Source organism: Erpetoichthys calabaricus, chromosome 17 (genome assembly GCF_900747795.2).
Source record: "Erpetoichthys calabaricus chromosome 17, fErpCal1.3, whole genome shotgun sequence".
Classification (NCBI taxonomy): Eukaryota; Metazoa; Chordata; class Cladistia; order Polypteriformes; family Polypteridae; genus Erpetoichthys; species Erpetoichthys calabaricus.
In genome coordinates, this window is record NC_041410.2 from 8307739 (window position 1) to 8334294 (window position 26556).

Sequence of the window (26556 nt, forward strand, 5' to 3'; positions counted from 1 at the left end):
GTGAAAGGCACTATATAATAGATTTATACATGTGAAAGGCACTATATAAATGATAGATGTGAAAGGCACTATATAAATGATAGATGTGAAAAGCACTATATAAATGATATATTGATCAATGTGAAAGGCACTATATAAATGATAGACGCACTGCTACTTTGGCTCTCATGGTGTATTTGCCACACTCATTTTATTTTTGCCTATTACGTTATAAACAGAAATAAAAAAAAAAGATTCATTATAAAGAATGCAAGACTTGGCACATTAGGCTCATGCGTCTGAACCCCAAAGCAGTCATCCGTTTCTGAGTCACGTCCTCCCATCTCCCGATAAATGTACTTACTTTGCCAAAGTGTCCTCGTCCCAGCACTGCGATAAACCTGAAGTCCTGAAGGGTCAGGGGGGTCTTCTTCTGCCTGCAGGGACAAACACAGTGACACCGTAAGGAAGACAAAGAGGTGAGCGCACCCTGGTCAACCTGCCCTTCATCACTGCTATAACATCAGAGAGCAGATCTTGATGTCTTTGGGGGGGCTGTGTCCTTATTCAATTTTTGGGATCCTTTTTTAAGAAAAATAGTATTTGGTTACAAATATAAAATTAAGTAATCAAGTGAATAAAAGAAAATGAATATTAAGTATGACTTAGTGTCATCAGAGTGTTACAAAGACCCTTCTATACAGGGGTGGGCAAAAGCAGGTTTACAGTTGAGAGTATGCGAGTCTATTCTTGTATTATTATTTATTTATTTGTATTATTTGTCTTCTTATTGTAATAATCATAATCAGTTGTTCCATTTGAACAAGTGTAACCCTCCTTTTGCCCACCCCTGTACTGTATAACCCACCACAATGAGCTGGAGGTCTGTGACTATGGAGTGCTGTGTAATGTTGTGTAAAGCTGTAATGGCACTCTTGGGCCAGGAGGTGGCGCTGTCACCTGGTGCTTTCTCTCTTCCTCCCACTCCACAACAAGATGATTGACAGTCGAATCACCGATGATGTCACTTCCATCTCCAGCCCTCCTGAGCCCGCCTCTTCCTGTTCTCTAGCCTGAAAAGCATTCTGAGGTGGTCATCCGTGGACTCACGTCTGCAGAGACGCCACCTCTTTTTGCTTTGTGCTACATTTATTATTGTGGCTTTACAAATCATTTTATGGGGATCACCAGGGTCCCCCGACTCTTTAAAATCTCTTGTGTTTTGTCATTTAGAAGATAAAGATGGGAAGCGGGAGGAAGTGCTAAAGTAGCAGACACTGAGGGGTACATGTGTGGGATATTAGGACGTTTTATTTACTGAGGTCTAACACAGTAAACGGGGTCACCCTAGTGTGGCCCACAGGTGCCGAAGCTGATCCAGCTGAGGTCTTCAAGGCACCTTTGGCACGGAGCTTCGTAATCAAGTAATCCAATGAGCTTCGTACCACGTATACGTAGGAGTTTTGTGCTTCCTACCTGGAATGGCAACATCTAGTGGTAACCCACAAACGGAAGGAAAATTCTGTTTTCACCCCTTGAGCAGGGGGCATAAATTGCTGTGAACCCACACCATGACATATCTCTCACTTCAAAGAATTGCACCTTGGTGAACTGCCAGTGGTCAGTGGAGAACCCGCAATGTCTTGGCACAGAAGTTGTCTCCTTCCCGCGAGAGCTCCTTTAGACCGCCACATCTGTGAGCGGACCACTTCCTGGAGACATCAGCTGATCTTTCTCTCTCTCTGTCAGTCCCCCATTGCCACTACACTCTCACACCACCAAGCATTTCACTTCAGAGATCTGTGCTGCTGGACATCTGCGAACCTGCAATGTCTGCCTCAGAAGTGGTCTCCAGCTAAATGGAGATCCAGAGGTGGTCTCTATCTACCTACCTAATACAGAGATGGTCTCTGTACACTGTGAATGGAGCGCTTCCTTGTGACGTCACCTAATCTCCACCCATCCACAGAGTCAACTCCCATCCTTGTCACCAAATGACCTGTGGTGGACACCTACCATGAAACACCTCGGTTTGAAGATTTGAACTTTGGTGAACCGTCGATGGTCATTCACAAACCTGCAACGTCTGCCTCAGAGGTGGTCTCCTTCCAGTGTGAGCTAAACAGAGAGCTTCCAATGTCAGCAGCTGCAAAGAGACCACCTGTGAGCGATGTGAGCGGAGAGCTTCCTGGTGATGTCAGCTAATCATCTCTGTGTCAGCCTCTACCCCTTCTGCATAATGTCACCACTACGATCTCCGCATCCACAGGGCAAATCCCGTCCTCGTCACCAAATGAACTGCTGTGGACTCGCACCATGAAGCATCTCAGTTTGAAGATTTGAACTTTGGTGAACTGCTGGTGGTCAGTGCCAGCCCACTGCAGGGCGCACACACACACACACACACACACACCAAGCACAATTTAGGATCGCCAATGCACCTAACCTGAGGAAACCCACGCAGACATGGGGAGAAAATGCAAACATATATATATATATGCCATTAATTCAGAGCTTTTTGTAGAGATGGGTTTCCATTTTGACATTAAGGGGTCTTTTTTTGTTGATCAGTATCAAAAAAGCCAAATGTAATGCACTGTGATTTAATGTTGTATAAGAACGTTCAAGGGGTGAGTACTTCTTCTTCTTATTATTATTATATGTCTGACGCCTTTATCCAGGGTGACTTACAACATATGAGATTCAGCTGGTTACGTTTCATTTTGTGTTTTAGTTCACTCAATTGCTCGGGTCACACAGTGGTGTCAGCGGTGGGATTTGAAACCACAACCTCAGGGTTTGAAGTCCATTGCCTTAACTAGCCTGCCTGATAAACACTTTTTATACAGTCAGGAGAAGAGCAAACAGGCCACTAGAGCGAAGCGAACCCGGGTCTCCTAACTGCGAAGCAGCAGCGCTACCACTGCGCCACCGTGCCGCCCCTAGTTATGATATATATATGTATATATTGTGACAGATGGCCAGGGCCCATGCCTGGCTGGGACGCCTCTTCACCACATCTGCCAGGGGGACAAGGGTGGGAAGTCCAGTATCTCCCCCTGGACTCTAGATGGCAGCGGTGCCTCGGACTCCCCCAGGGCTTCATGGGGGTTGGAGTTCTGTGCAGCTCTGTGGGGTTCTGCAGGCGCTGCCAGGGGGTGCTGCAGCAGGAGCGGCTGGCCCCTTTTGGGCACTGGTTTCGCCACACCCGGAAGTGCAGGCGGGTGTCGATAATCAACCACCTGGAGCACTTCTGGGTACCCAATAAAAGAGTGCCAGCGACCACCACTCAGCGGGTGGAGGTGGACCAAGCTTGCTGAGGAGGAGTGGTGGTGGAAGAGAGAGAGAAGCGCTTTTGCTCTACTGGTGTGCTTAGTGTTTGGGACTCTGTGTCTTCCTCGTAATCTCTCCAGCTGAAGAAAAATAAAAGTTTATTTTACACATGCCTCCCGTGTCCAATCTGTGTCGGGTCGGGCGCAATAAAGAAGCGCCTTTCTTACAATATATATTTATATATATCTATAGTGTGACGGGCGGCCTTGGCTATTACCCGGCTAGGATGCCAGCTGGATGGAAGGACTGGGAGAGAGAGCATCTGCGAGGCACTACCTCCCCTGTGACACTAGAGGTTAGCCCCTCCTGAGCGGCTGTGGCACCACAGATTGCCGGAGGGCACGTTGGGACTTGGCGTTTGGCACAGCCCCGTTGGGTTGTGTGGGGGCCACCAGGGGGAGCTGCAGTGCCCTATAGTGGACTTCCACCACACCTGGGAGTGATTGCAGGTAATACTGATGAGCCACCTGGAGCTGAATAGAAGGAGCCGCCTCACTCCATTCGAGGAGCCGGAGTCGGGAGGAAGAGGACAAAGCCTGCGAGGAAGAGGAGTGGAGGCGGAGTGAAGAGAGAAAAAAAAAAACAAGACTGTGCTGTCATTTGCGACGCTATTTGTATTCTGTGAAGAGGAACAAAGGTGTGCTGTGTGGCAATAATTTGTGTCCTGCCTGTCTGTGTCGGGGTTAGGACGGTGGTACACGCCCTGGTAGTCCACACTATGTATATAGGTATCCATCCATCCATTTTCCAACCTGTTGAATCCGAACACAGGGTCACGGGGGTCTGCTGGAGCCAATCCCAACCAACACAGGGCACAAGGCAGGGAACCAATCCTGGGCAGGGTGCCAACCCACCGCAGGACACACACAAACACACCCAACACACCAAGCACACACTAGGGCCAATTTAGAATCACCAATCCACCTAACCTGCATGTCTTTGGACTGTGGGAGGAAACCCACGCAGACACGGGGAGAACATGCAAACTCTACGCAGGGAGGACCCAGGAAGCGAACCCAGGTCCCAACTGCGAGGCAGCAGCGCTACCCACTGCGCCACCGTGCCGCCCGTATATAGGTATGCGCTCTGTATATTCTTGTGCTGTCGGCTTATTTCCTTTACCCTTTTCCTTTTCTGCTCAGCTCATTCTAAAGCTGGGTGGCTCACAGGGTATCATCACAGAAGCTGCCACTTGCTGACTTGTTCGTTTCATTTTGTGTACCATTTTTCTGAAGGGGAATACGTTCACAGTTCTGTTTGGGTTTCTCATAATATCCGTTCTAGTCGTTAAATTGGCTTAATGTGGTCTGGTGGTCATTGTTTTCTGTGTATAAAGGAGACCTCCATCCAAGCGGATCACATCAGGGCTGAGGTCTCCGTCACCAAGGGTTAAGGGGGTCCTCATGTTTGCTACGCCTGCCTGCTGCTCATTACACCTAAGCAGCTGCTCTCTCTGCGCCTTTTCGGGGTCGGAGGGAGATAAGCAGGCTGGTGGTCAGCATCTATGCTGCAGTCCAACCCACGTGCCACTTCAGGTTCTCTTGACTGGCATTAACAAGCATTATGCCCGCCCCAGATTTTTCATTGCACTGATCAGGACCACTGACTTGTGCCCTCTGAGGTGGGAGAGAGAAACCCAAAGCTTCTGCGAGGGAAAAGAAGGAGCCTATGAGTGTGTCAGGATGGGCGATGGAGGGAGTGGAAAGATTTTTACATTTTGCAAATTTCACAGAGCCAGGTGGGCACCTGAGGGGCCCTGAAGCTTAAGCTTCACGGCAGATCCGTCTCCGACAGGGAGACTCCATGAATTTTAAGATCTAAGCCAGCAATTCCAAATTAATCAGGGCATCTGTGCCTCGTCAGTGCCTCATTAGAGCAGATTCGTCAACTTCATTAAATTAGATGAATGTAACGAGGGTCCAAAAAAGAATTGTACGAGCAGGGGCCGCCAAGGTTACAGTGAAGGACACTTCTCAGAATTGCAGAATGCGACTACAATTTACAATTCATCCAGTCTGAATGAACAGGTGGAATGTCTCAGTAAACTCCAGTGTATTGGGATACAGACGAGAGATTCAAGGCCGCAATCGAAAAACACGCAGCAGAGGAATAATGGCACAAAATTAAAAGAGTAAGATGCAGAAAAATGTAGAAAAGGCGAATGGAGGAGTCTTTATAGAATCAGTTGTGTGCAGAAAAATCACCATAAGAAGAGCAGGAACAGAGTGAGAGGCAGTGACGCCTAAACCACCGACGGGAATGAGCTCCTCTGAGAACACGACGTCCAGATCATTATCCACGGGACCAACCGTCAATGGGGAGAGGGTCCACTGCAGGCCCAATCACACACCCACACACACACACACACATACAGGGTCCAATCTACACTGCCTTTCAGTTCAGCCCACTGGCATGTCCTTGAGTTTGGGGGGGATGATACTGGAGTACCTAAAGAAAGAGACCTGCACACTCTACGCAAAGAGCGAGACGTACAACACGTGCATCAGGAGAGAACCTCGGGTGAGCTGTGCTGAAAAGTGGGCGGGAACAATTAGATGGCTCATTGAGTGTCACATTTCTCAACCAATCCAACGCCTCACAAAGGCATGTGTGATGCACCATTTTTTGGAATGACAATTGCAATGCATATATTTTTGTTATATGCCATTTGGTATGGAATTTGTAAAAGCAGTGTTAATGTCTGTGGTGCATCATCTGTAGGAATAAGAAATGCAATTCATTTAATTACTACAAAAGTTTGTGATGCTCTTCAGTTGGAATGGCAAAGCCAATGCATTTTATTACTAAAATGTTTGTAATGAACCATCTGTTGGAATGAGAAAAGCAATGCATATGTCTCTGTTATATGCCATTTGGAATGGGATTTGTAAAAGCAGCGTTAATGTCTGTCGTGCATCATCTGTAGGAATAACAAATGCAATGCATATGTCTCTGTTATATGCCATTTGGAATGGGATTTGTAAAAGCAGCGTTAATGTCTGTCGTGCATCATCTGTAGGAATAACAAATGCAATGCATATGTCTCTGTTATATGCCCTTTGGAATGGGATTTGTAAAAGCAGTGTTAATGTTTGTGATATGCCATCTGTTGGAATGACAAATGCAATGCATTTATTGGTGCAAATGTCTGCGATGTGCCATCTGTTGGAATGACAAACGCAATGTAAATGTCTGTTATATGCCAATTGGAATAGGATTTGAAAAAGCAGTGCTAATATTTGTGATGCACCATCTGCTGGAATGACAAATGTAATGGATAAGTCTGTGTCATATGCCATTTGGCATGGGATATGTTAAAACAGTGTTAATGTTTGTGATGCACCATCTATTAAAATTAGAAATACAATGAATTTTATTACTAAAATGTTTGTGATGTGCCATCAGTTGGAATAATAATAGTAATAATAATTCTTTATGTGTATATAGCATTTTTCCCACTACTCACAGCACTTTGTAAACTCCACGTAGGGAGGACCTGGGACACAAACCCATAATCAATTTGGAATGAGAAATGAAATACATTTTATTGCTACAAAGGTTTGTGATGCGCCATCCGTTGGAATAACAAAGACACAACAATGGGACAGACACCTTTCCTTTTATTAAGGTGGATAATGAGGGGGGGGAGAACTTAAAGGTCTTTGCAATAAAACAATAATAATGAAGCATTTGAAATACAAACATACATGTAGTAGTTCTTAGAACTTTTAACATGTTTGGATATTGTGGGGTCTGGTGGCACGTTAAGACCAGAAATGTGGCTGACAAGTCCGCCAAGGGTTGATCCAGGGAGTACATTAATGTGGCCAATGACCTGCCTGCTTTTCTTTCTGTCCCTTTTCCTCCAGGACGACCCGATCCCAGCTGTGGGACCAACCTGACGAGGAGGACCATCTGTGCCTGAACTGAAGACGGGAGCCGAGGCGGGACGACTGATGAAGTCACTGCGTGTCGTGGAGTGGGAGCCCCCGCTTCAATGAAGTCCCCTGCTTTGAGTTGACTAAAACTGCTGTTCCTGAAGCCCTGAGACTCGGCCTCGTCATTTGGGTACAAGACAGTGACCCCCGCGTCACCACATATTCAGGTATTCTTTGTAATATGAGTGTTCATATTCGAATTTTTGTATCCCCATAAACAGCACAGCAACTACGGAAGAACAAAAAAAGAGACACGGGCCCACTTTTACGTTCCCTTGTCTCGAATTTCACATACCCCGCGGAGCCCTAGAGATGACCACCACCATAACTACGTTGCGGCCGTTTCTTCCATTTTTTGGTTTTCATTTCCCAGTAACGCTTCGAGGGCATCATAGCAATACGTGACGTTATTCTAAAGCGGTGGTCCCACAGACTTTTTTTCTTGTGACCCAATTTTGAAATTTTTTTTGTCTTAGAGACCCACAATCGCCGCTGACCGTCAAGGCCCGGTTGGTCCCCCCTCTTGAATCGGCGATGCGGGTCATATTGGAGTTCTGCAACCCGCTGCAAGACCCTCCACACGTCGTGCGAGACCCTAACTCAGACAAAATGCGATCTCCATTCACAGTTTAAGAATCTATGATCTCAAGTATTAGAAAATGAAAAGTACACTGGCAAGGAGACGAGTGTGTGTGGGCCCTGCGGTGGGCCGGGCATCACCACTAGGGTTGGTTCCTGCTGGTTATACTGAACTGGATCAAACTGGTTTGAAAATGGTATTATTTTTTGCTTTGTTTGATATTTTCAGGTGTTATTTGTATTGTTCTCCTCCGTATTCAGTTAGTAATGAAGGGGGCTTACCTAGGACCCTCAGAGGAGGCCTTAGAAGTCCGACTCCGGGTGGGCTGCGCTGGTGACGTAGGTTCAGTCACAGTCGTTTTCTCACTCTGAAAGAGAGACATAAACCGGAGAGTCCGTTAAGTGCTGGCCACTACACAACTCTGACACGATGACAGACGCCATCTAATTACACACCAGCAGTAATGAAGCCCGTGGCCCACCTACACCGGGACCACTCATAAAGTGGCAGGGAAAATGAACTCAATCAGCAAACAATGGAACCGGTTTAACGGAAGCTTCAGCCGTTCCTTCATTACCTGCCACTTGTCCAGAGGTCTTCGGTCACTCGTTTGTGAAGTCCCCTTGTCACCTTGCCAATCCCAACAGCCCCCGTCAGACGGTGGGAGTTGAGCCAGGACCACCAACCACAGCCATGGCCGCTCCATTTATGTACGACTACAAGTCTCTGAGATGGAACAGACCACCAGTCTGTACCCTGAAAACCCCATATTGTTATGTCCAAACAACGTACTTCCAAAAATGCCCACTAGAGGGGGAAATCCCATGAAAAGCCCCGGCCAGATACAAAATCTTTACAAGATGGAGATTTTGCCGTCACTGACCTGCACCGCAAGTACATGATGTTACATTTCAGACACTTTGGAGGTTTTCTTAGTCTTCTTTGATGTATCGGTTTGTTCATTCTTGATTTATTGTTTTATGTTAATGTTGCCTTCATGTATTCTGTGCTTTGTGTGCCAGGCCTTGGTGATGCTCTGCGCGTTTTGTGGGTGGCCCACCTGCCAGTCACCACCCTATAAACCCTGAGGGTCTCCCACAGTTCCTCACATTTCATTTCGCATGCACTTGAGAGTTGTGTTCGGCTCTCCTTTGTGATTTCTGTCGGGATGCCTGACCTTTTTTCTCATTTTTCTTTTCTTTTGACGTCATTGTGTATTGGGACTCGCTCTCGTCAGACTGGCCTCACTGGCAACTCCTTCTGCCTTGTGTGCTCCACAGAGCCTCACGTATGGGGAGCTTAGGAGTTCCAAAGCACGTAAGGCCTGAATGTCTCACAAGCATTTCCAATAGTGCCCACTTATGAGGGGACACAGTCGAAACCCCCATCAGCCATCCCACCTGCACTTCAGAAGAGGTCGCCCACCTGGCGCTAAGCATGTTCAGGCCCAGCCAGGACCACCTAGGAGAAGCTTGGATTGCTCCTGGAAGAGATGATGGTAAAGCCAACAGGTGGCGCTACCTTGTGGTGTGTGTGTGTGTGTGGATCCCAATGCCCCCAGTGCAGTGATGGGCACACTGTGCTCTAAAAATGCCGCCGTCCTTCTGACTCTCTGCAGTCATAAAAGATACCCGGGGCATCCTTTGCATATCCTAATGTCCATGGCCTGGTCATTCTGGCCCCCTAATCATCCCCCCCGTCTCTCTTGCCATCAGGGGGGTGCCAACCCTGTGATCTGCGTGTGGATCCCAATGCCCCAGTGCCGTGGCGGGGTCGCTCTGCAAATTGATGCTGTCCTCCAGATGACACATAAAACTGAGGTCCTGGCACTCTGTGGTCATAACAGATCATCTTTCTAAAAGAGTAAGGCGTACCTCAGCCGTGCCCACTGTGACATTGTCTATTTGGACCCCCTAATCATCCCTTTCTCTAACTGGCCGTTTCCCACTACTTCACCACCTATCAGATAATGTACTGGTGCAATAATGGCTGCCATCACATCATCCAGGTTGCACATGAGAGGGTGGTCATCAAACAAAAAGAAGTGCCAGTTCAGGGTGTGGAGTGTAGATGGGGGCAGAATTGGCTCAGACAGAGAGGGTGATGGTGTGAGGACCCGCATTAGAATTGGGTGATGTTAAGAGTGGTGACCAGCAGGGGGCAGTGCTGGGGCTGTTGCTATTCTTAATATTTATAAATGATTTGGATAGGAATAGAAATGACAAGATGGTGAAGTGGGCAGATGATACCAAGATAGGTGGACTGGCATATAATCGAGAATCCGTTAAATCATCACAGAGGGACTTGGACAGCAGACAGGTTTGGGCAGATTAGAGGACGATAAAATTGAATGTCAGTAAATGTAAATATTAGAACACTCTAGATGAGAACAGGCCACTCGGCCCACTTGTGTTTTTATTTCTTCCAAAAATAACATCATGTTGAGTTCTGAGGGTCCCTAAAGTCCTGCTGTCCACCACACTACTTGGTCACTTACTCCACGTGTCTGTGGTTCTCAGTGTGTGAAGAAAAACCTCCTAATGTTTGTGTGAAATTCACCCTTCACAAGTGTCCAGCTGTGTCCTCATATTCTTGATGAACTCATTTTAAAGTCACCGTCTCGATCCACTGGACTGATTCCCTTCACAATTTTAAACACTTCGGTCAGGTCACCTCTTCATCTCGGCTCTTTTAGTCTTCATAGCTCATCTCTGTAGCCCTGAACCAGTCTCATTGCTCCTCCCTGGACTTTCTCTTGTGCTGTTTTGTCCTTTTTGTAGCCTGGAGACCAACACTGGACACAATGACGCATAGGAAGTGAAAATGTGAGGTTTGAATACAAAATGGGGGTCTGAAAATCGAGGGTCCACCTTATGAGAAGGACTTAGGAGTCGTAGTGGACTTGACACGATCAACTGGCAGGCAGTGTGCAGAAGCCATTAAGAAGGCTAACAGAATGTCAGGTTATATAGCGCCTTGATGTGTGGAGTCCAAGTCACAGGAGGTTGTGCTCAAGCTTTATAACACACTGGTGAGGCCTCATCTGGAGTACTGGGTGCAGTTTTGGTCTCCAGGCTACAAAAAGGACAAAGCAGCACAGGAGAAAAAGTCCTGAGAAGAGCAATGAGGCTGATTCTGGGATACAGGGGATGAAATTGAATGTCAGTAAATGTAAAGTACGACATGTAGGAAGTCAGAATGTGAGGTCTGAATACACAATGGGAGGTCTGATGAGTTATGAGGAAAGATCAGAAGAGCTGAACCTTCTCAGGTTAAGCAAAAGGAGATGAAATGGAGACCTGATGTGTGGACTACAAGTCCTATTAATGCTTTATAACACACTGGTGAGGCCTCATCTGGAGTCCTGAGTGCAATTTTGGTCTCCAGGCTACAAAAAGGACATAACAGCACTAAAGGGGGTCGAGAGAAGAGCAATGAGACTGATTCAGGGCTACATGGGATGAGTTATGAGGAAAGGTCAGAAGAGGTGAACCTTCTCAGATTAAGCAAAAGGAGATGAAGAGGAGACCTGATGTGTGGAGTACAAGTCCAATGTAAGCTTTATAACACACTGGTGAGGTCTCATCTTGTTAGATCTGAATACACAATGGGAGGTCTGAAAGTCGAGAGTCCGCCCAATGAGAAGGACCTAGGAGTCGTAGTGGACTCAACACTCTCAATGTCCAGAAAGTGTTCAGAAGCCATTAAGAAGGCTAGCAGAATGTTAGGTTATATAGCGCCTTGATGTGTGGAGTACAAGTCACAGCAGGTTCTGCTCAAGCTTTATAACACACTGGTGAGGCCTCATCTGGAGTCCTGTGTGCAGTTCTGGTCTAAAAAAGGACATAACAGCACAGGAGAAAGTCCAGAGAAGAGCAACGAGGCTGATTCAGGGCTACAGGGGGTGAAATTGAATGTCAGTAAATGTAAAGTATGACACGCAGGAAGTCAGAATGTGAGGTCAGAATACACAATGGGAGGTCTGATGAGTTGGGAGGAAAGATTAGAAGAGCTGAACCTTCTCAGTTTAAGCAAAAGGAGATGAAGAGGAGACCTGATGTGTTGACTACAAGTCCTATTAATGCTTTATAACACACTGGTGAGGCCTCATCTGGAGTCCTGGGTTTAGTTTTGGTCTACAAAAAGGACATAACAGCACTAGAGAAAGTCCAGAGAAGAGCGATGAGGCCGATTCAGGGTTACAGGAGATGAAATTGAATGTCAGTAAATGTAAAGTACGACACGTAGGAAGTCAAAATGTGAGGTCTGAATACACAATGGGAGGTCTGAAAATTGAAAGTCCACCTTATGAGAAAGATTTAGGAGTCGTAGTGAACTTGACACCATCAACTGGCAGACAGTGTGCAGGAGACATTAAGAAGGCTAGCGGAATGTCAGGTTATATAGCGCCTTGATGTGTGGAGTCCAAGTCACTGGAGGTTCTGCTCAAGCTTTATAACACACTGGTGAGGCCTCATCTGGAGTCCAGTGTGCAGTTTTGGTCTCCAGGCTACAAAAATGACATAACAGCACAGGAGAAAGTCCAGAGAGAAGCAACAAGGCTGATTCAGGGCTTACAGGAGATGAAACTGAATGTCAGTAAATGTAAAGTACAACATGCAGGAAGTCAGAATGTGAGGTCTGAATACACAATGGGAGGTCTGGTGAGTTGTGAGGAAAGATCAGAGCTGAACCTTCTCAGTTTAAGCAAAAGGAGATGAAGAGGAGACCTGATGTGTGAACTACAAGTCCTATTAATGCTTTATACCACCCTGGTGAGGCCTCATCAGGAGTCCTGGGTGCAGTTTTGGTCTACAAAAAGGACATAACAGCACAGGAGAAGGTCCAGAGATGAGTGACAAGGCTGATTCAGGGCTACAGGGGATGAGTTATGAGGTAAAGATTCAAAGAGTTGAGCCTTTAAAGGAGATGAAGAGGAGACCTGACTAAAGTGTTTAAAATGATGAAGGGAATCAGTCCAGAGGATCGAGACGGTGACTTTAAAATGAGATCATCAAGAACATGAGGATACAGCTGGAAACTTGTGAAGGGGAAATTTCGCACAAACATTAGGAAGTTTTTCTCTACACAGAGAACCACAGACACCTGGAGTAAGAGACCAAGTAGTGTGGTGGACAGCAGGACTTCAGGGACCCTCAAAACTCCACTTGATGTGATTTTAGAAGAATGAAGTGGACAGGACTGGTGGGCTCTGTTGGCCTGAATGGCCTCATCTCGTCCCGACTGTTCAAATGTTCTGATCCTACTAGCAGTGGCTGAGGTGGCTCCCCACTCACCAAAGCACTTTCAGTAGTGAGAAACGTGCAAAATAAATGTAAAGAATTATTATTATTAGGCACAAAAGGGCCCCAAAGGGTCTTTATAAAATAAAAGATTTATTCTTCACAAAAGCTTCATGGAGCCCAAGCAGCAACAGAAGTTCCCCAAATCACTGAAGCAACTCAATGCACACGTCGTCAAAAAACGGAGCGAGAAGATCACAAATCCCAATAAATACCAAAGTGTTGCAAAACTCCCAGAATGCATTCAACAATGAATCATCAGGAGCTGTGAGACACCCTCCGGGGCTTACAGCACAGGGCAAACATTACGGAGCCCTGAAATGTCTGAAAATCCCCCTCAGTGAAAATCTGCAGTGTGCACTTCAGTGGAGTCCGAATGGTTTGATTTGTCATTTTTGAACCGTGGCCATGGTTCAAAGAAAAAAAAAGGGGGCGCTGTATGTTATCTTTGACCTGGGTGGGTGGGGGGTGCAGCTCTTATGCCTCTGAATGAACGCTCACTGCAAAAAGGTGAACTGGCGTAGCCCACCCTGCCAATTTCTTCGTACCACCGACTCACATGTGCCACTTCAAAACGGTCTCACTTCACAGCCCACCCCTCTTACCGTCGGGGACTGCTCTGGCGTGTCTTCTCCACGGGAACTTCCCGATTCCGATCTCTTCTTGGGTGATGCAGAGTCGGCGTCGAGGTTCAGTTTCTCCACGGAAATGTCGCTGCAATGACAGCACAACACTTTTATGTAATACAAAAAAATAAAAATCAATAAATAAAATAATCAAGTAAACAAATCAATAATCAATCAATAAATCAATTAAATACATAAACCAATAATCAATAAGCAATCAATAAATAAAACAATCAATCAATAAATCAACCAATAATCAATCAATACATAAAACAATCAATCAATAAGCAATCAATAAAAAACAGTCAATAATCAATCATATAATCAATCAATAAATTAATTATATACATAAATAAATCATCAATTAATCAATAAATCAATAAATCAATTAAATACATAAATAAATCAATAAGCAATCAATAAATAAAAATCAATAAGCAATCAATCAATCAAATACATAACTAAACCAATAATCAATAAGCAATCAGTAAATAAAACAATCAATACATAAATAAAACAATCAATCAATAAAAAACAGTCAATAATCAATTAATCATCAATAAATAAATAAATCACTATCAATCAATAAATCAACCAACAATCAATCGCTACATAAATAAAACAATCAATCAATCAGTTTGAACTTCAGCAGGTCTACAGTTTGAGATGCTGCCCTGTGATTGGCTGATTAGACGAGCAGATGAAGAGGTGTACCTAATAAAATGGCCGCTCTGTGAATGTCAGGCAGACTTTCTTTAATACCCGACAGATACACGTGTGGCCTTCTCTCCTGCCTGTCCGGCTACCCGGGGTCAGGGTACCATGAGGGCTACAGCTGGACTTTGCTGAGGGGTCTATTGTAGTTAAAGAGTATAAAGGGGGTCACCCCAGGACCCTAACACGACAAAACGGCATTCACAGTTAAGCGCATTCTTACCCAGAGCTGAGAGACGAAACTTGCCGGATTCCATCACTACTTGTTCCGTATATCTGAGCCGAGGGGCTGTAGGTGCCGGTGGAGCTGCTGGTGGGAATGGCCCGCCGTAATAATCGCACCCAGGTAGCGATGTCGATGTTCATCTGCCGGGCTCGAAGAAAAGCCTTCCCTGAAAATAAGAAACGACACGCAATCACAACGAGGTTTAAAGAGGTTAGGAGCACAAGCCGATACGGCCGCACCACCCACCACACGACGAACCACCTCAGCACCACACGGGGACAAGTCCTGCCGTCGACCCCCCAAGGATTCAGATTAACTTCATACCCAGGATGGAGAGATGGCAGGTTAAGGGGCTCACTCAGGGGGCCAGCGGAGTGGAGTCACTTCTGGCGTTTACGGGATTTGGAAGCCACGGAAAGGAACGGCGTAGGTCGGCTCACCAAAGTCGAAACACAAGATGGAAACTTTGCTGCGTGAGAATGAAGGCTTTGACCCGTTGGTTTGCCGAGTGCTGCGTTTAAAACAACAGGTGGAATGTCAGAGATGTGGTTATGGGTTTGGGGGGGTCTTATTTATCAATCCTAATTCTCCTTCATGCCCATGAATTGGACAGTCTGACTTTAAAGATGGCTCAACAGATGATCTCGACTTCCTCTGGCTGGCACCCTGCCCGGGGTATGTTTCCTGCCTTGGGCCCTGTGTTGGCTGGGATTGGCTCCAGCAGACCCCCGTGACCCTGTAGTTAGGATATAGCAGGTTGGACGATGACTGATGACTGACTGATGACTTTCAGAATCGGGTGGGCAGCACCATGGATTGATTCGAATCCCAGAGCTGCTCACTCAATGGAGACTTTGCTCTCCTGTGGTCTCGTCCCCCAAACTGATCAACAGGGCAGCGAGCCAAAGAGCAATTCTGAGCCGAGAACTGATGCCGGATGACGCTGAGGTCCGATACAATACAACTGATATGTGGAGCCCCAAATCACACAAGGAGCGCCGAGTGAGCTTTAACAGGCCCTGCCTTTGACAGTGGCAGCCAGCCTTGACTCTCTAAGAAGACATGGAAAAACTCCCAAAAAAAAACTTTTACGGAAAAAATGGAAGAAACTTCAGAAAAGGAAGACCCCTGTCCATGTAGGGTGGGCATGCAGAGGGGGTCAAAAAAAAAAATGGGGTCAATACAAAACAATACACAGAACAAAACACAAGTTATCCTCAATATAATATAATATAATTCATAATGAGGGGTGGTCCCCCTTGGACAATTGCTGCCAACACTCATAATGTGGGGTGGTCCGCCTTAGACAATCACCGCCGATAGTCATAATGTGGGGTGGTCCTCCTTAGACAATCACCAGCAACACTCATAATGTGGGGTGGTCCCCCTTAGACAATCACCGCCAACACTCAATGTGGGGTGGTCCCCCTTAGACAATCACCGCCAACACTCAATGTGGGGTGGTCCCCCTTAGACAATCACCACCAACACTCAATGTGGGGTGGTCCCCCTTGGACAATCACCGCCGATAGTCATAATGTGGGGTGGTCCTCCTTAGACAATCACCGCCAACACTCATAATGTGGGGTGGTCCGCCTTGTACAATCACCGCCAACACTCAATGTGGGGTGGTCCCCCTTGGACAATCACCGCCGATAGTCATAATGTGGGGTGGTCCTCCTTAGACAATCACCGCCAACACTCATAATGTGGGGTGATCCGCCTTGGACAATCACTGCCAACACTCATAATGTGGGGTGGTCCGCCTTGTACAATCACCGCCAACACTCAATGTGGGGTGGTCCCCCTTGGACAATCACCGCCGATAGTCATAATGTGGGGTGGTCCTTCTTAGACAATCACCGGCAACACTCATAATGTGGGGTGGTCCCCCTTAGACAATCACCGCCAACACTCATAATGTGGGGTGGTCTGCCTTGTACAATCACTGCCAACACTCATAATGTGGGGTGGTCCCCCTTGGACATTCTCCACAGATTGGATTAAACATGTTTTGACAGTGATTTCGGGGGTAGTGCTGCTGCCCCACAGAAGGAAGCCCTGGGTCCGCGTTTTGGGTCCTGAGTTTGCTTGTTCTCCCCGTGGTCTGAGCCTTGCTGTTGGGTGCCACTTTGTTTGTCATGTGTGTGTGTGGTCACCCCGTGATGGACTGGTACACTCTGTCCAGGGGTTTATTCCTGCCTTGCTCTTCCCATGCTTGCTCAGTTAGGCTCCAGCCCCCCAAGAGACCCCCTGGTCTGGCTTAAGCAGGTTAGAAATGACAATGTCTGTGATATTTCCTGATTTTATCCGCTACAGGAGGGCGGACTTCATTTACATGTTTTTTCCAAAGCAAAAAGAAATGCAGTCCCCAACCTGAGGACCCTCCGATAAAACCGCATTTCTACTTTCAATTCCCCCAGGAAATGACGAACTTGGAGGAAGCTGAACTCATTCCTAAAACATGTACGCCTCGGCTGAGTCACAATCTGCTAAACTCCAACTGTGAGCCGTTAGTAGCCAAGGAATAACAAATCTCCTCATTGCCAATAGTCACTCGGCCGTCGGGGGTCTTAAACGAGATTTCCAGAGCAGATTTTCCACACAGGGAGGAAGCCCTCCGATGACATCTGTCGCTATAGCAATATGAAAATCCATTAGGGGGCTTTGGTACACAATGGAAAAGAAGCCGGAGTCTCGGAATAAAAGAATTACAGCGGTGAAATCAACGAGGCCTTTAAGGCAGGCTGGCTGTTTATTTTTTCAGCCCCCGTGGGGCACTGTGGGGTCTAGCGTCGCAATCAGGGGGATCATTGGGATTTAAGACAAATGAAGAACCCTACTGAGGGGTAGTAATCACCCCCACCAATCAGTCCACTGTCTTATCTATGATGCCCGCCCCACTTTAAAGTGTGAAAACACCTGGCACATGCCCACCCAGGGTCAGCTACCCTCACCTGCATGGCTTTGAGATGTGGAAGCAAAACGGAGTGACAGGAGAAAAACAAAAAAAACACACAGACATGGGGAGAACCTGCAAACACACCACCCCAGCATCTGGACCCCCTTTAGACAGGTGAGGTAGTGCCCCCCCCCCTCACCCCTTAAGTGTCTGATGCAAGAAATGACTTCAATGCAAGGCCCGCTGCTTCAGTGCCATTCACCTCCTCCTATTGCCAACGCTGTCAGTCTGAGACATTACTGGGGCGCAGCAGGCAGGAGAAACAACACGAGGAAGTCAAGCAGCAGACGAAACGCGGAGTTTCACTCAACGTTCAGAAATTCGAAAACACGTCAGCTTTACTACTCCATTCAGAAAGACAAAGCCCACCATGCACAGCTGATGACGTTGATGACGCTGATCAGTGGTTTAAGTTTGTAAGCTGGAATGTGAAAGGACTCAGTCATGAAGACAACAAGAAAAAAAAAAGGGGGGGGCCTTCAGCTTTGGGCTCTTTAAAGTCAGCTGTGGAGACCCCCCCCAGTGATGACAGCGATCTGACTTGTGTGGGAAGATAGCGACAGAATATCTATTATTGATCGATCGATCTGTTATATAGTGCCTTTCATATCTATTAGAACATTAGAGCAATCTGGACGAGAACAGGCCAGTCAGCTGTCTATTTACCTATCTATCACTGAGTACTTTCCATATCTAATATACAGCCCCTTTTATATCTATATATTATATAGTGCCTTTCATTATCAATCTATCTATCTGTTTAGCTATGTAATGTTGTGATCCTGCCGACTATGATAAAAATTATTATCAGTCTATTGTCACACACGTGTGCATGGGAGGCAGCTAAAGGGCCTGAATGAGAGTAAGTCCATGCCAGACCACGGGGTGGCAGAGTGCGCCAACTCTTTCTCTCACTTCTCTGCAGAACTATTACGGGAAGTTCTGCCTGACCCCGATGACATCACTTCCAGGTCCCGGGCCCAATGACACTACTTCCAGTTCGAGGCCTACTGATGACATCACCTCCTCCGTTCTCCTTTAAAGCTGCCATCTTTTTACAAGCAAATAAGTTCTGTTCTGGACTCCAACCTGTACACTTCAGTACAATTATTTTCTAAATTTGCAGTAGGGAAATAATAAAGGGTGGCTGCCCCAAACCTTTCTGTGGCTCATTGTTGAGTTTGTGACACTATCTATTGTATAGTGCCTTTCATATCAATCTATCTAGTAAAGGCACTACATAAAAGATAGATAGATAGATAGCATAGTTGGCAGGATTAGATAGACAGATAGATAGCGTAGTTGGCAGGATTAGATAGATAGATATCATAGTTGGCAGGATTAGATAGATAGATAGTGTATTTGGCAGGATTAGATAGATAGATAGAGTAGTTGGCAGGATTAGATAGATAGCATAGTTGGCAGGATTAGATAGATAGATAGAGATAGATAGATAGATAGATAGATAGATAGATAGATAGATAGATAGATAGATAGATAGATAGATAGATAGATAGATAGATAGATAGCGTAGTTGGCAGGATTAGAAAGATAGATAGCGTAGTTGGCAGGATTAGATAGATAGATAGTGTATTTGGCAGGATTAGATAGATAGATAGAGTAGTTGGCAGGATTAGATAGATAGCATAGTTGGCAGGATTAGATAGATAGATAGATAGATAGATAGATAGATAGATAGATAGATAGATAGATAGATAGATAGCGTAGTTGGCAGGATTAGAAAGATAGATAGCGTAGTTGGCAGGATTAGAAAGATAGATAGCGTAGTTGGCAGGATTAGATAGATAGCATAGTTGGCAGGATTAGATAGATAGATAGAACTTTATTGGTCCCCAGGGTGAAATTTGGCTTTTTACAGAAGCTCACTAATTACCGTAAATCCATAAATAGGTGGGCACCATCCATTTCAAATGCGTTTTTTTCTGGACTTTTCCAGTGCCGGTTTACCGCTTATCCCTAACACACAGAAGTTGGGAATAACGGCTCCCTTAATGACAGCTGGAGTCCAAATGAAAGCAGAGACCTGAACATCTTCAGGCGTGGTGGCCCCCCAGGACTGCACAGATTGAGATGGTAAAGCCACTCTCTGCCATTTGTGGGGTTAGGTGCCCTGTCAATCCCCCAGTCCCCACAAACAGCAGTGACTCCACTGTCACTTCCAAGATGTCACCGGTTACTTATACTGACCTTGCTGTTTGGAGAAAATCTTCTTTTGCCTCTGAAGCTTTGGTATCCTCTCAATAACGGGGTTGAAGAATGTCACCTGGACAGAATCGAGAGGAGGTGTATTACTTCACAAAGTAGAGCTATTCGCTCATTCAGCTGTGACGGAGGCTCTGATTTCTGTGCCCCACTCAGCCTACTCCCACCTGGACAAGGCCGACACCACAGTCAGGCTCTCCTGCCTCACACACATGGGCACAAACTAAGGGCTACCAATCTTGATGCCCCCTCAGTCTCCTGGATCACAGACTGCCTGACCAACAGACAACATTTTCAACGTCTTCCACATCCCCCTCACAGCTATGGATCCGCCCCTGCCATAGTGTGTGACGACTTGGGCTATCATAAAAACTGCACAAGAAGGGAACCCAAACCGCCGACTGTTCTGCACAAGCCCACCATCACTTGTCGAGTTTCAGCCTCAAGAAATCTCACTATGGTGGGCTGTTCAAAAATGGTGCAATCCCGTAGCGGAGCATCCATGCTTGTTTACACATTAGCTTCAGAGAGACTTATGGTGGAGTGCTGGGCTGTGCGTCTCAAAACTACCCAGAAGCCATTGTGAACGTGCCGCAGCATGGCGTCAGCTGCTATCCGTCATTTTCAAATTGTCGTATTTTAAGAAAACCCAGTAAATTAATGGGGAAAGGCTTGGCATTTTTTTTTCAATTTATAAAAAACACTCCACTTTAAAATGCAAATTTTTATATTCCATGAATACATTATAAAAAAAAAAAAAACTATTCTTCAAAAGTACTGGATTGTTCTGGAATATTAAAAAAACAAACGAATGGAATACGGAAGGAGTATAATTTGATAATCACGGGGCTGAGCACACAATACAAGGAATGACGACCGTGGGAGCCCCCAATGTCCTCACCTCTGCCAGCAGCACCCCCTGCGGCTCCAGGTCCAGGTGGATTTCATGCCTCTGGTTGTCCAAGAAGTCCTCCAGCTTTAGGTACTTTAAGGCGCACAGCGAGCGGTAATCCTTCCAGTAAATTGAAATCTCCAGCTCACGTGACTGAAAGAGAGGAACATCAGACGTTAGGAGATGTCACACGCCGTGACGTACAGATTCCCTCCCACCAGGTGATTGTTGCTCCTACTCCGCACTCAATGGCTGTGAGTCACTTTAACGGGTCACTTTTTTTTATTTTTTTATTTTATTGATTTTATTGTAATCATTCCATACAAATAGATCAATAAAAAAAAAAAATAGGATTGATAACAAATCAACCCCCACCCCATAGAAAGACAGCATGGCCAATGGACTAAAACTTCAAATTAGTAAAAAATAAATCAATTGATGTGCTTAATAGGCGGATACAGATAAATGGAGTGCTTTAAGAGCTTATTCTACAATACCAGCAAACCCCCCGATTCTCGAAAGAATCGCAAATCCAAGAATGGCAATCACTTTCTGTTCCCTCCGATCTTTGGAGGGATGAAAAATCAGGGAGGGTGGGAGCGTCCTGGGAAAGTTTTCATTTAATTAAATAAATGTATTTGTGCTAAAGCTGTTTCTTTTTGGAGCCGTGACTCCTTTTGGTTCTGGTGTTTCAGAAGCGCGTTGTAGGCGCCTTCGTTCATTGTTTTTATCCATGCGGTCTCGTTTTTGTTTTTCTATGGCTGTGTTGTTAGCCAGAAGTCGTTTGGTGACGGCGGCGCATTCGTGTGCTGAAGTGACCATGGCGGCGGATCCCAGCTTGGAGATCTACATTACTAAACGAAGGTTGTATATGCAGTGGTGTGCCTTCGTGCTCGGGCGGCGGTTGTACTGTGCGCGGCTTGCTTCTGGCCTCTGCAATCCTTGCATATATACAAACATTACTAAATGAAGGTTGTATATGCGGTGCTGCGCACGTTCGCATTCGGGCGGCGGTTGTATTGTAACCTAAAGTTTAGTTTACAGGTTGTGTTGTGTTGTTTGGGCGCCACCTACTGACTCTGGGAAGCCACTGGGTTTGACCCTGGGGTGCTGAGGCGCAGTGCGCGTTCGGTGCTTCTGGCCTCTGGCATCCGTGCATACAGTTGTGCTTGAAAGTTTGTGAACCCTTTAGAATTTTCTAGATTTCTGCATAAATATGACCTAAAACATCATCAGATTTTCACTCAAGTCCTAAAAGTAGATAAAGAGAAACCAGTTAAACAAATGAGACAAAAATATTATACTTGGTCATTTATTTATTGAGGAAAATGATCGAATATTACATATTTGTGAGTGGCAAAAGTGTGTGAACCTTTGCTTTCAGTATCTGGTGTGACCCCCCCCCTAAATGTTTCCGGTAACTGTTGACTGTTGCCCATTCCTCCGTACAGAACAGCTTCAACTCTGGGATGTTGGTGGGTTTCCTCACATTAACTGCTCACTTCAGGTCCTTCCATGACATTTCAATTGGATTAAGGTCAGGACTTTGACTTGGCCATTCCAAAACATGAACTTTATTCTTCTTTAACCATTCTTTGGTAGAACGACTTGTGTGCTTAGGGTCGTTGTCTTGCTGCATGACCCACCTTCTCTTGAGATTCAGTTCATGGACAGATGTCCTGACATTTTCCTTTAGAATTCTCTGATATAATTCAGAATTCATTGTTCCATCAATGAAGGCAGGCCGTCCTGGCCCAGATGCATCAAAACAGGCCCAAACCATGATACTACCACCACCATGTTTCACAGATGGGATAAGGTTCTTATGCTGGAATGCAGTGTTTTCCTTTCTCCAAACATAACGCTTTTCATTTAAACCAAAAAGTTCTATTTTGGTCTCATCCGTCTACAAAACATTCTTCCAATAGCCTTCTGGTTTGTCCACATGATCTTTAGCAAACTGCAGACGAGCAGCAATGTTTTTTTTGGAGAGCAGTGGCTTTCTCCTTTCAACCCTGACATGCACACCATTTTTGTTCAGTGTTCTCCTGATGGTGGACTCATGAACATGAACATTAGCCAATGTGAGAGAGGCCTTCAGTTGCTTAGAAGTTCCCCTGGGGTCCTTTGTGACCTCGCCGACTATTACACGCCTCGCTCTTGGAGTGATCTTTGTTGGTCGACCACTCCTGGGGAGGGGAACAATGGTCTTGAATTTCCTCCATTTGTACACAATCTGTCTGACTGTGGATTGGTGGAGTCCAAACTCTTTAGAGATGGTTTTGTAACCTTTTCCAGCCTGATGAGCATCACCAACTCTTTTTCGGAGGTCCTCAGAAATCTCCTTTGTTCGTGCCATGATACACTTCCACAAACATGTGTTGTGAAGAGCAGACTTTGATAGATCCTGTTCTTTAAATAACACAGGGTGCCCACTCACACCTGACTGTCATCCCACTGATTGAAAACACCGGACTCGAACTTCACCTTCAAACTAACTGCTAATCCTTGACGTTCACATACTTTTGTCACTCACAAATATGTAATATTCGGCCATTTTCCTTAATAAATAAATGACCCAAGTATAATATTTTTGTCTCATTTGTTTAACTGGTTTCTCTTTATCTACTTTTAGGACTTGAGTGAAAATCTGATGATGTTTTAGGTCATATTTATGCAGAAATAAAGAAAATTCTAAAGGGTTCACAAACTTTCAAGCACAACTGTATATACAACCTTCGTTTATAGATTACTGATGAGATCCTGCCAGGTTTTGAAAAAGTTCTGCACAGATCCCCTAAGTGAGAATTTCATTTTTTCCAATTTCAAATAATATAAAACATCAGTTACCCACTGACTTAAAGGAGGAGAGTTAGGATTCTTCCTTTCCCATCGGGATTAATAAAGTATCTATCTAATCTAATCTAATCTGTTTAACAAAATAAGTCTGCGTGCCAGTAGTGTAGTGAAGGCCATTCCAGTTTGTTTGTCCTTCTCCAGTTTAAGCCCCTCTGTGAGCCCACCACACACAGCTATTGGTGGGTTAGGAGGGATTGTGACACCAAGGCTGTCTGATAGGCACTTAAAGATTTTGGTCCAGAATGATGTTAATTTGGTGCAGGCCCAGAACATGTGACCCAGTGAGGCTGGAGCTCGATTGCAGCGTTCACAGGTTGGATCTCACCCTGGAAACATTTTGGACAGTTTTAAGTGAGATAGATGAGCTCGATATCTACAGTGCATCCAGAAAGTATTCACAGCACATCACTTTTTCCACATTTTGTTATGTTACAGCCTTATTCCAAAATGGATTAAATTCATTTTTTCCCTCAGAATTCTACACACAACACCCCATAATGACAACGTGAAAAAAGTTTACTTGAGGTTTTTGCAAATTTATTAAAAATCAAAAAAAAACTGAGAAATCCCATGTCCTTACATGGCCCTCCAAGAGTCAGAAAATGCATGAGACCCCCGTGATATAATAACAACATTAATGCAAATAATAATAATAATGAAAGATGTATCGCTGCAGCTGGCTTCGGCCATTTCCAGGACAGCAGCACGCCATTCTTCTCCTATGACCCTCGTCCATAAGTACGAATCGCCTCAACTCGACTGACCGTAAATCGGCACATGACAGTCTCGTCACAGCACTCTGAGGTCCCACTAAAAAACAAACTGAACTGAACTTCCAGCCACACCTCAAATTACCTCTGGGGTCAGTCAGTAGGGGGATTGGGTGCGTTCCAGGGGTCTTCAGTTTGGTCCAAAGGCAACCATCTTTAAGGGATAGGCCTCCATCTTTGTCGTCTCACTCTTCCTTAGCTAGTACCGTTTTTATATGGGGGTCACTATTGTTCACTAGACCTCACGTATGGAGAGCAGGGTCCTGTGCATTTCTGTCGGGGGGCCGTGTATCCTCCAGTGGTCAGGTGTTGTCACCTGTGATGTCAGTCAGCTGCCTGGCCTCACTCTCTCTCGGGTCATCTCACCACAGTCTAATAACACTTAGGGGTGAGTAGACATGACGCACTTCTACCCAAAATACACCTCACTCACTCTCAAAGGACCCACCCCAATCCACTTGCGCAATGACTTTGAGAAATGGGGTACTTCATTTTGGGTCACCCTGTGTAATAGTAATAATAATAATGCGTTAACGCTCTACTTCTACCCAGAATGCACCTCACTGACATTTCCAGCGGGGGGGCCCCGTGTGTCCTCCAGTGGTCAAGTGTTGTCACCTCTGATGTCCGTCCACTGCCTGGCCTCACTCTCTCTCTGGTCATCTCTGCACAGTCTAACATCTGGGGGTGAGCAGACATGACGCACTTCTACCCAGAATGCACCTCACTCACTCTCAAAGGACCCTGTATAATAGTAATAATAATAATAGCCGCTCATGGCTCGAAACAGTTAATGTGTAAAGGACTAAAGGACCTGGGATCGAACCCACAACCCCTCGACTTCTACCCAGAATGCACCTCACTGACATTTCCAGTGGGGGGGCCGTGTGCCCTCCAATGGTCAGGTGTTGTCACCTGTGATGTCCATCCACTGCCTGGCCTAACTCTCTTTCTGGTCATCTCTGCACAGTCTAACATCTGGGGGCGGGTAGACATGACGCACTTCTACCCAGAATGCACCTCACTCACTTTTCCCCTCATGTTGCGGGCATGCAGGCCACATTTTCTTGATATAACGAATCTACGTCCTATATAGAAATGATATACACATTAATACATAGGAGACCTCCGAACCGAGTGCACCACCTGGAGGCCCACCTGTGCAATGGTGTACTGCTGACACCCCAAGGGGTCTTTATTACATTCAGCGACTCGCAGACCCTAAGCACCGAATGTCCCGAGCCGTGTCCCTCTACAGAATATTTACATGCAATAAAGCAAGGAACGGGTGGGAGGGCCTCGCCTGAGTGCCTGAAGCTTCATTGGCTGATTAAGAGAGAGGGGTGGGAAGGAGATGAAGATCAGCCCTCATCTTCCTCCAGGTGGTAGAAGATGACATAACCTCTGCGCTGGCTGACGATGCAGCACGCATGCAGGGTCTAGGGTGGGCTCCTGTGCTTCCACACCTGGCATATGCCTGACCTCTATGGACGAGCCTGTTGGCCTAAACAGCCTGTTCTGGCCACAGTGGTCCTAATGTCCACCTGCTGCTGCCGTGGCTCTCTCTCTCATCTAATGGTCATTGGGGAAAATGAATGAATGAACGAGTAAAGTGCAGCCCTGTAGAAAATGCCAGCCTGTGAGCTCCTCAAAATACTCCGGTGCCAGGACTCACCCTCTCGAGCTCCACGGTAAACGTCTGGTCCCAAACCTGCGGTCCGACAGACTTCCAGGCCGTTTGTCCAACCACAGTGTTCTCCAGCTTCAAGACGGCACTCACCTCACCTGAGGAAAGACAGATTGATTGGTAAGGTGGCACTGGAAGAATCACCACGTGGTACAGGCAACATGAATCCATGGAGCCTTCGTGCTTGGCGTCAGCAGTACAGGCTGGTGGTGGCCGTGTGATGGTTTGGCACACATGAGGGCACCGATACCCACTAAATGGCAAGGCATCTCTGATGACCATTGATGACCTAAGTGATCCCTTCATGGTGTAACCAGTAAGGGACGCCACCAAGCCCCAAACTCCACACACCAACACAGTCCTGGGTTCAAATAAAGGATATGTCTGAACCTTCACAAGCGAGCAATATCAAATTCCACATCCACTCCTTCGGGCGAGTGTGGCCCTCTGCCCCCCGACTCTGA

General features: G+C 46.0%; 1 protein-coding gene and 1 long non-coding RNA gene across 4 annotated transcripts in view; both read right to left on the minus strand.

Annotated features, from left to right (window-relative positions):
* The window catches only part of pkn1a (protein kinase N1a), a 171200-nt gene that overhangs the window by 24505 nt on the left and 120139 nt on the right, over positions 1–26556 (minus strand). For all 3 annotated transcript variants that reach the window (XM_028823835.2, XM_028823836.2, XM_028823834.2), the window contains exons 8-14: positions 26081–26190; positions 20786–20929; positions 19870–19945; positions 14697–14865; positions 13739–13847; positions 8112–8197; positions 344–416 (exon numbers count right to left, since the gene is read on the minus strand). In XM_028823835.2, coding sequence (XP_028679668.2) covers positions 344–416; positions 8112–8197; positions 13739–13847; positions 14697–14865; positions 19870–19945; positions 20786–20929; positions 26081–26190 — 767 coding nt within the window. The remainder of the gene's footprint in view (positions 1–343; positions 417–8111; positions 8198–13738; positions 13848–14696; positions 14866–19869; positions 19946–20785; positions 20930–26080; positions 26191–26556) is intronic.
* Positions 24656–26074, minus strand: LOC127526169 (uncharacterized). The gene is made up of 3 exons (XR_007933793.1): positions 25426–26074; positions 25024–25128; positions 24656–24721 (listed from the first exon to the last, which is right to left on the minus strand). It is a non-coding gene; the product is annotated as an uncharacterized LOC127526169 (long non-coding RNA).